The following is a 9,830-nucleotide window of genomic DNA, read 5'->3' on the forward strand; positions in this document are numbered from 1 at the left end:
CTGGAGAATAAAGGATGAGAGGAGATTTAATAAATGTCTACAATATTATTAGAGACATAGATAGGGTGGACAGCAGTGCCTATTTCCCAGGTTAAAATAGCAAACACCAGAGGACATATGTACAAGATGAAGGGAGGCAAGTTTAGGGGAGAGATCATGGGTGAGTTGTGGGTGCCTGAAATGGCTTGCCAAGGATGGTGTTGGACGCTGAGACATTAGGGGCATTTAAGATACTTTTAAGACAGACACATGGCTGGAAGAAAATAGAGGGTTACAGGGTAGGGAGGGTTTACTATTTTTTTAAGGAATATATGGGTCAGCACAAGATTGAAGGATGAAGCACCTGTACTGTGCTATAATGTTCTATAACTATCCTTTTAAGTAATTTGAGTTATGTGGTTATCTGGCTAAAATTAACTTGAATATTATTTATTTCAATCAATGTTTTATATTTATTAACTTGAATATTGTTCATTTCAATCAATGCTTTATTTTATATTTATTCCACAAGTATATTAGCATCATAAATGAGAAATAAATTAAATGGAATAAGCAACATGCAGGACAAAATTTCAGCCAAGGGCTATGATTTCCACACATAATGGTCACCCAATCTCAACTAGTTCACTGGAGAGGCATCAAAAGGACTGGAGTAAATATTTTAACTCCCTTATAGCAATGTTATAGATTATATTTGCATAATTATAATTTCACAGAAAAATGCTGAATACATAACCAACACTGATGCCTGAGAATTTATCACGATTTATTCAGAACTGGTGAAATACAATAATTTTGTCACCTTTGTACAGCAGCAAAATTTAACCAACTCTTGTCCAGATATTCCTCTGTACCAAAAAAAGCATACTAGACTGATGCAGATAAGGTAAGCTCATGAACATTTTGGCTGTTACCTCATTGTCTATTGCATAGTTGGCTTCCTTCCTAATGGTGGACTCAGTGTGGGCCAGACCCAGATCTTTCAAAATGTCTGCCTTCAACAAACATGGTTTCCCCTCCACCACCATTAACTCAGCCCTCACCCACATCTCCTATTTCCCACTCATCTGCCCTGGCCCCCTATGCCCCAAGATGCAACAAACAGAATCTTCCTCATCCTCACCTACCAAAATACTAGCCTCCGCATCTAACACATTATCCACCAGAATTTCCAGCACTTACTACAGGATCCCATCACCAGACACACTTTTACTTCTCCTCCCCTCTCAGCCTTCCGTAGGGACCATTTCGTCGTGATTCCCTCATGCACTCATCCCTCTCCACCTACTCCACACGCACCCCCCCCCCCCCCGCCCCCCAGCACAGGAGGTACACCACTTGTTCCCACACCTCTATGGCCCAGAGCCCCAAACAGGCCTTTCAAGCGAAGTGACACTTCACTTTTATTTCCACGGGACTAATTTACTGCATCCGATGCTCCCTTTGTGGCATTCTCTACACCAGAGAGACCAGTCACAGATTGGGAGATCACTTTGCTGAGCACCTCCTCTCTGTCCACAACCACAGTAACCTCCCAGTAGCCAACCATTTCAATTCTGAATCACACTCCCAGACTCACAAGTCTGTCCATGGCCTTTTGCACCATCCTTCCCTGATCACCCACAGATTGCAGGAACAACACCTTATCTGTCAAGGCACTCTCCAGCCAAATGGGATGAACATCGATTTCTCTGCTTTCTTAAACTTGCTCACTTTTTCCTCCCCCCTTGCCTCTCTAGTTTTTCCAGTTCTCCCTTCCCTCTTACCCACCCAGTCATCACTCCTCCCTGCATTGCTGTTGTACCTTCCCTCCCCTCATCCACCTATTACTCCTGCCTTTGCTACTCCCCTTCTCCCTACCCTTTTATTCGGATGCCTGCCAGAATTCTCTCATACTTTGAAGAAGGCTCAAGCCTGAAATGTTGGTTATGTATTTCTACCTTTGCTTACCTAATGGGCACTGCTTCAGCCAAAAGTCGTTTAACTTCTGCTTTAATGAAGGCTCTGTCCCCAGGACTGTATCTCCTGCTCTTGGTGATGACAGCCTTGCAGTTGGGTGTGAGGTTTTTGAACAGGGGTGGCAGCAGTGGGACCCGGAGGGTGGACAGAGCACAGATAGTTTTCGGCAGGGAGAGGTTTAAAAATTTATAGTTGCTGACCGTGAGGAGGGTGGGGCCCATCAAATGCATCTGCATGCTCTTGAGTTTGCACTGAATGTCCAATCCCAGTATGACTGGCACACAGAGCTGTGGCATAATAAGCTTAAAATCCTTGTACTTAGTGCCCATATGGTCAATGTCATGTTACAGTTGCCATGGATCTCAGCCGAGTGGGATTTGGAGACCAGATTGACTTTACTTCGCTGGAGTCACCACAAGGGAGTAGCGCAATACTGTGCCTTGGTGAATGAAGTTATCCGTGCTCCCGATATCAAATAGGCAGTTTGTGATGCAACCATTTACCTCGATGTCCATCATGGCCCTCGCTGGTTAATGTCAGCTGTCCTGGTCCAGGGTGATAGAGGATAATGTCTGGTTGCTGTCTGAATCACTGATGTAGTGATGGTTTGGAGGCACCCCCCCAAGATGGCTGCCCCCATACTGTGTGCGCAGTGCTGCTCTTATGATTAAATTGTAGCACTATCTATTCACCACACTGGACAGAGTTGTGATTAATATGCTTTAATCGCCATAAAACATCAGCACATCTAACATGCTGCTGGCCCAGTTCCAAGGCAGGTACTGTGGGAGGGGTTTGGGGATAACAGTCTTTATGGGGATTCTGAGGGGAGGAGTCACAGGGGCAGGCCAGCCCATACAGACAGAGCTAATAGCTATATAGTGGTTCCACCACCTTGCTAGCTTTGGAAATTTCAGGATACATGTAGAGAATTAAATGAAGCATGATACATAACTGCTAAATTATGAACATAAACTGCTCATAAGATGGCTAACTAAGTTCGATGTATGTCACCTCAATAACTACACATGGATAAACAAGTAAAGAAGCAGACAAATTTTTCAATGTGGACAGCCAGGAAAGTTCACCTAAGAAATAGAAGCGATCATAGCACCAAGGAAATGCTTCAGAATAATCTTAAAGGGGTTATTCTAGACCAAGAAATGGTTTTAATCTTAATAAAGTGAGCTTCAAATTGGCAAAAATATGATCGATGTAAAGAGCTAAGAATTATTTAAGAACTTCAACACAGAATCAGATCAAACTTTAAATGTTTTATTTCAAATATGACCGAGAAGCACTTCCTAAGAAACTGTAATCAAATGTTATATTGCTAAAATAATGTTTATAATCAGCAAACTAAATCCTTTAAGAGCACAAAAAAGAGTGAAAATATTCCATGCTGCAGCAGGGCAGCAGTGCAACATGTAATTTCACCCATCAAAATGTAAAGTTCAGGGACTCACTCCACATCTGGCAACTGAATGGAAAAATCATGAAACTCCTCAGGCAGCGTTATGGCATTGTACGTGGCTTCAAGGTTTTCCTCAGCAAGATCCACAATATCTGCAACAATTAAATCGCAACCAATTAGGATGTTATAATGATTTAGAGCTTATGGGTTAATGTCATTTTCTTTCCTGCTGTTGCAATGATCAAGAAAACTATAACAACAAAACAGTGATTAGATTCCCTCACCCATAATGAAGACTGCAAATTGAAATCACGTATTAGCAATTTTACAACTTCAATATAACTGTAATGAGAGAATGGCAACTGCCCAGGAGAGTATTCAGCCTATTGAGTCCATACTGCCACAATGCAAGTTATCTGCTGATCCTTCTCTGACCTTTTCACTTCTGGCCTGAAACTTCATTCCCTTTGAATGCAATGAGTAATTCTGCCTCCATTGTTTTCAATGGCAATACATTACAGATCCAAACCCTTCATGTCACTTTTGGTTCTGTTGCTTTTCACCCTTATCCTGGCTCTGATTCTTGACCAGCCAATAGAATCTGCTTCTATTCATAATTTTATAGGTTTCTATCAGATCTCCTTGCAACCTCCTCAAGGCTTTATTTTAAAACAAGCTTTTAACTGGCCACTTTTGTTCAACCCTTTAGTTTATTCTTAACAGAAGAAGTGGATGCAAGTCTTGGCTACATCCCACCATAGACCCAAGCTTTCTACAGTCAGACCAGAACCAATGGAACTAATCCTGAAATCCCTAAACTTCTAATAACTGATTGATAAAATGCCAGTATGTGGATCACATCTACATGTAGAACAAAATGAGTTCTGGCTAAAGAAGGCTGTGGTGAAAGTTGGTCCAGGTTCCAAACACCAAAAAGATCCAAAAACTGAACTTGTTTTTAGCGCTGACATGACATCACAAGTGGAAAAAAAATTCAACTGACTTTCCTGTGTAGGGGTCTGACACTCTGTTGGCACCAGTTTCATTACAATAATGATTTAAAAAAAACAAAATCTTTGCTTCTGGCCAGGAAGATGCGAAACAGAGCTGGGTCCAAGTCTTCAGCAGGAGTAGGCTAGTCATCTCTACAAGTATGCTACACTATTTATTAAGAGGATGGCTGATCTGTTTATAAACTCAATTTTGCTTTCCATCTGCAGAACTATACATCCAATAGCTCACCAGTATCTATCTACTTCATTCTCCGAATTCCTCCACATTTATCACATTTACGTTTATAATTAGCTATTCAGCACAGGTGCCTCTGTAATGACTGCTGTCTTCCCGAACCCTGGTTTCCATTATGGACAGAGCCCTTGACCGTATCAGCTGATCTCACAACCTCTTCTCTTGGACCGAGCAAAAAGCAAGCTCCCCTAGTCCTCATTTTCCAACCCATCAGTTTTGCATTCAATAGATCATTGTTTTTAAGTTATACCAACTCCAAAAATATTCCACCATAGGTCATGTATTCCCCACCCCACTCCTTCCAGTATTTTGAAGGGATCATTTAGCATTATATGACTCCCTTGTCTGCTCCTCTGTCCTCACCAACTACTTCCCATCATATGGAACTTGCCCATCCACAGTGGGCGGCAGTTAGTTCAGTGATTAGATCGATGCTACAACAGTGCCAATGATCCGGGTTCAAATTCAGCGCTGTCTAGACAGTATGTTCTCCCCGTGACATGCATTGGTTTACTCTAGATGCTCTGGATTCCTCCCACTCCGCAAACCATATAGGGTTGATAGGTTAATTTGGTGTAATTGGGCAGCACAGATTACAATGGCTGGAATGGGCTTCTAACATGCTATATCATTAAAATGTCTTTTTAAAATTTAACTGAAGGAGATGCAAAATCTTTCCTTTCACCTCTTCCCCTTCTACCATTCAAGAGCCCAGTCAATTCACTTGCACTTCTTCCAATCTACTGACCATATTCAGTGTTCACAATGTAGTCTTCTCAAGATGGGAGAAACCAAACAGAGATTAGATGTTTGCTTCATGGAGCAATTGTGTCCAGATTGCAGGAGTGACCCTGGACTTCAGGTTGCCTGTTACTTGAACTCACCATCACTCTTCCACTGATCTTTCTTCTTTGGCCTCCTGGACTATAACAATGAAATACAATAAGAGCAAAAACTCATCTTCCACTTTGGAATGCTGCAGCCTTCTGGACTTAATATTACATTTTCCAATTTTAGGTAAACCCATTCTTTCTGTCTGTATCAGAACTATCTTTTTTATTTTGACTCAGTTTTCCCCTTTTTTAGTATAATCTGGCCTACTGGATATGTCCTGCAGCCTTACTCTGGGCTGCATATTATACAGGTAAGTATAATCTGATTATAACAGTTATATTAAATTATCTTGTCTCACTCTATCAGATATTTCATTTTTTCTGCCCAACCTTCCCTGCTTTCTGCTACTGAAAGCAAACTTATTTTCCCTCTTTTCAGTTAACTTGTGGGGCCTTATACCTGCAAGTTAACTTTTCCTACTTTTACAGATTTTCCTGACCCACTGAGTATTTCCAGCATTTTCAGATATCCAGCATCTTCAGTTGTTTTTGATTTTCAAACACCAATCTAATCTTGCTTTAAAAAGTATTCAAAAACTCAGATTTCAACATCCTTTGAAGATTCTATAGACACATAACCCTGTAAAAATGAAAAATATCTTACTGATCTTAAACAGTGAATAGTTTTAGAATCTCCCAAAAGAGATATCATCTCTGCATTCACCCTGTTAAGACCAAGAGTATTTTATGTTTCAATCAAATCTTCACTCACTTCCAAACTCCATTGGATTCAACCCTAACCTATTAAACCTTTCCTTATAAGACAATCCACTCATTCCAGATGTTACTCTAGTAAACCTTTCCTGAACTGCTTCCAAAGAATAAACATTCTTACTTAAATAAGCAGACCCATAGAGTGCAATGTGTCAGAAATGTAAAGTTGTGATATATAAAGGATGTCAATTATCTAGCAAAATGCCTTGGAGTTGTATTTGAGATTCTGGCATTTTTCTGCACAGTCAAGGGAGCCTACTAGTTTCACAAGATCATAAGATAAAGGAAAAGAAGTAGGCCATTCGACCAATCGAGTCTGCTCCACAACTCCACCCTGAGCTAAACCATTCTCACATCTAGTTCCAACTTTCAGACACCCTTGATACCCTAAAGATACCTATCAATGTCTTCCTTAACCTCCCCCAATGATCAGGCCTCCACAGCTGTATGTGGCAACGAATTCCACAAATCCATGACCCATGACCCTCATCTGTTTTAAATTGGTACCTAATTCTAAGACTCTGCCCTCTTGTCCTAGATTCACCCACCAAGAGAAACATCTTATTTACATCTACTCTGTCCAATCCTTTCAGCATTCGAAATGTTTTGATGAGATCCCCTCACATTCTTCTATACTCCAATGAATACAAAAGCCGCTAAATGTTCCTCATATGTTAGCCCTGGCATTCCAGGAATCATCCTGGTAAATCTTTTCTGTACTCTTTCCAACATCATTACATCCCTTCTAAGATAAGGGGCCCAAAACTGCACACAGCACTCCAAAGGAGGCCTCACCAGGCACACAGAGCCTCCAACACCTCTTTACTCTTATACATTATTCCTCTTGAAATGAACGCCAATGTAGCATTTGCTTTCTTTACTGCCGATCCAACCTAGTGGTTAACCTTTAGGCTATCCTGTATGAGGACTCCCAAGTCCCTATGCACTTCCAAATTTTAAATTTTCTCCCCATCTAAATAATAATCTGCCTGTATTTCCTCTTTCAAAATGTTCACCATACATTTCTCAACATTGCATCTTATTTGCCTCTTCTTTGCCCACTCTCTTAATCTGTCCAAGTCTCTGCAACCTTTCTGTTTCTTCAACACATCCCACACCATCTATCTTGGTGTCATCTTCAAACTTAGCCACAAAACCATTCAATCCATAATCTAAATCATCAATATACATTGTAAAAAGTAGTCCCAATACCAAACATTAGTAACCAGCAACCAACCAGAGCAGGATCCCTTTATTCCTACCCTTTGCTTTCTGCCTATCAGCCAATGCTCCACCCAATCTAACCATCTTTCCTGTAATTCCATGGGCTCTCATCTTATTAAGCAGCCTCTTATGCAGCACCTTATCGAAAGCCTTTTGAAAATCCAAATACACAACATCCACAGCCTCTCCCTTGTCCATCCTATTTGAGATTACCTCAAAAAATTCCAATAGATTGGTCAGGCAGGATCTTCTCTTCATGAAACCATGATGGCTTGGACCTATCATTCATACACCTGAGATATTTAATTACCTCAACTTGAGGATGGACTCCAATAACTTTCCAACCACCGAAGTCAAACTAATAGGCCTATAATTTCCTTTTTTCTGTCTTCCTCCTTTCTTAAACAGCAGAACTACATTTGCGACTTTCCAATCCTACGGAACTGTGCCAGAGTCTATTGATTTCTGGAAAATCATTTCCAATGCCTCCACAATCTCCAAAGACACCTCCCTCAGAACCTGTGGATGCTCCTCATTCAGTCCGGGAGAATTATCTATCTTTAGTCCATTTGGTTTACCAACCACTATCTCTCTAGTAAACTTGACTGTAATTAATTTTATTCCCTGAGACGTCTACTGTCTTCCTCAGTGAGGTCTGACACAAAATATTCATTAAGTTCCTCTGCTATCTCTTTGTACCCATTATAATTTCTCGAGCATCATTTTCAGTCAGTCCTTTATCTATCCACGTCTCTCTTTAACTCTTCATATTTTTAAAAAACTCTTAGTATCCTTTTGTATGTTATTTGCCAACTTCCTTTCATAATTTATTTTTACTTTCCTAATGACTTTCTTAGTTCCTTCCTTTTAAAAGTTTCCCAGTCCTCAGTTTTCCCACTAATTTTGCTTCCTTATATGCCCTCCCTTTTGCTTTTATTTTAGTCCTAACCTCTCTTGTTAGCCACATTTGTGCTATTTTTCCATTCATAATTTTCTTTTTTCTTGGAATTTATCAATCCTGCACTTTATTTCTTGTAGAAATATCATCCAATTCTGTTCAGCCGTCCCTCCATCTAACCTCTTTTCAAGTCCACCTGGGCCAGTTCCTCTCTCATACCACTGTAATTTTCTTTGTTCCACTGAAATATTGACACACCTGATATCAGCTTTTCCTTTTCAAATTTGAAAATGAACTGAATCATATTTTGATCTCTACTTCCTAAGGGTTTAATTTCTTTAAATTCTCTAATCACCTCAGGTTCATTACACATCACCCAATCCAAAACTACATTTAACCTGGTGGGCTTATTAACCAGCTGTTCCAAAATGCCATCCTATATGCATTCAGCAATCTTCCTCTCCTGAGATCCAGTACCTTCCTGGCTTTCCCAATCCCCTTTCATGTTAAAATCCCCCATAATTATCTTGACATTTTCCTTCTGACATGCTTTTTCAATTTCCAGCTGTAACGCGCAGTCCATTTCCGAGCTGCTGTTTCTACAGTGAACTTTTGTTACACTGGGAGGCAAGAACAGTGCCAAGCTGCAAGTGTGCAATTGAAATCCCCATTGAAGAGAACACAATGATCACTGGGAATCAAACTAATAGACATTTCTTTCAGAAAATCTATTGCAGAGATAACCCAAAACAAGAATAACTGTATCATGAAATCTTACATAAATCAAAAGCAAAAGCAAAATAATTTTCTATGTATAACCCTTATTTGAAGGACTGGAACTCAAAGGGTTTGGTACTAAAGGGAGACTGCTTTGAAGTAGGCTCATTTCTTTCATTTGACAGACTTAGAGAGAAGTTTGGTATATAACAGAATACATTATTTGCTTATTATCAAGTATGTGACTTGTTTATGAAATGTTTTGGTCGACAATTAATATTACCAAGTCAATCGAAGTTTGAGAAATTAGTTATGGATAAGGGAAAGAAAGGGTTTGTTTCAGAAATGTATTTGTTGTTACAAGCAAAAATGAAGAAGGTAGATATATTTGGAATAAGGGATAAATGGGAGCAAAAGTTATCTATTCCTATTTCTGCGGAAGAATGGTCTGATATGTGTTTGGATAGCATTACAAAATTAATTAACGTCATTATAATTTAGTTAATTATAATTTTTTTTTTTTTTTTACATCAGTTGTATTTAACTCCTGAAAAATTAAAAAGATATGGTTTTAGAGAGTCAGATTTGTGTTTTCGATATGGGATTCAGACAGGTACTTTTGTGTACTGGGTGTGGGAATGTACAAAGGTTAAGCCTTTTTGGGAGAAAGTCATTAAATTTTTGTGAGATTTGTTCCAAACAGAATTATTTGTGGATCCATGGATGTGTTTATTGGGCTACATGAATCCAATTACAGCACGTT

The 9,830-nt window shown here is 39.7% G+C and overlaps 1 protein-coding gene across 4 annotated transcripts in view; it reads right to left on the reverse strand.

Annotated features, from left to right (window-relative positions):
* Positions 1 to 9,830, reverse strand: part of LOC138735872 (double-strand-break repair protein rad21 homolog) — an 84,778-nt gene that overhangs the window by 58,191 nt on the left and 16,757 nt on the right. For all 4 annotated transcript variants that reach the window (XM_069884416.1, XM_069884414.1, XM_069884413.1 and 1 more), the window contains exon 4: positions 3,426 to 3,525. In XM_069884416.1, the coding sequence (XP_069740517.1) occupies positions 3,426 to 3,525 (100 nt within the window). The remainder of the gene's footprint in view (positions 1 to 3,425; positions 3,526 to 9,830) is intronic.

The sequence above is a fragment of the Narcine bancroftii genome, chromosome 6 (genome assembly GCF_036971445.1).
Source record: "Narcine bancroftii isolate sNarBan1 chromosome 6, sNarBan1.hap1, whole genome shotgun sequence".
Classification (NCBI taxonomy): Eukaryota; Metazoa; Chordata; class Chondrichthyes; order Torpediniformes; family Narcinidae; genus Narcine; species Narcine bancroftii.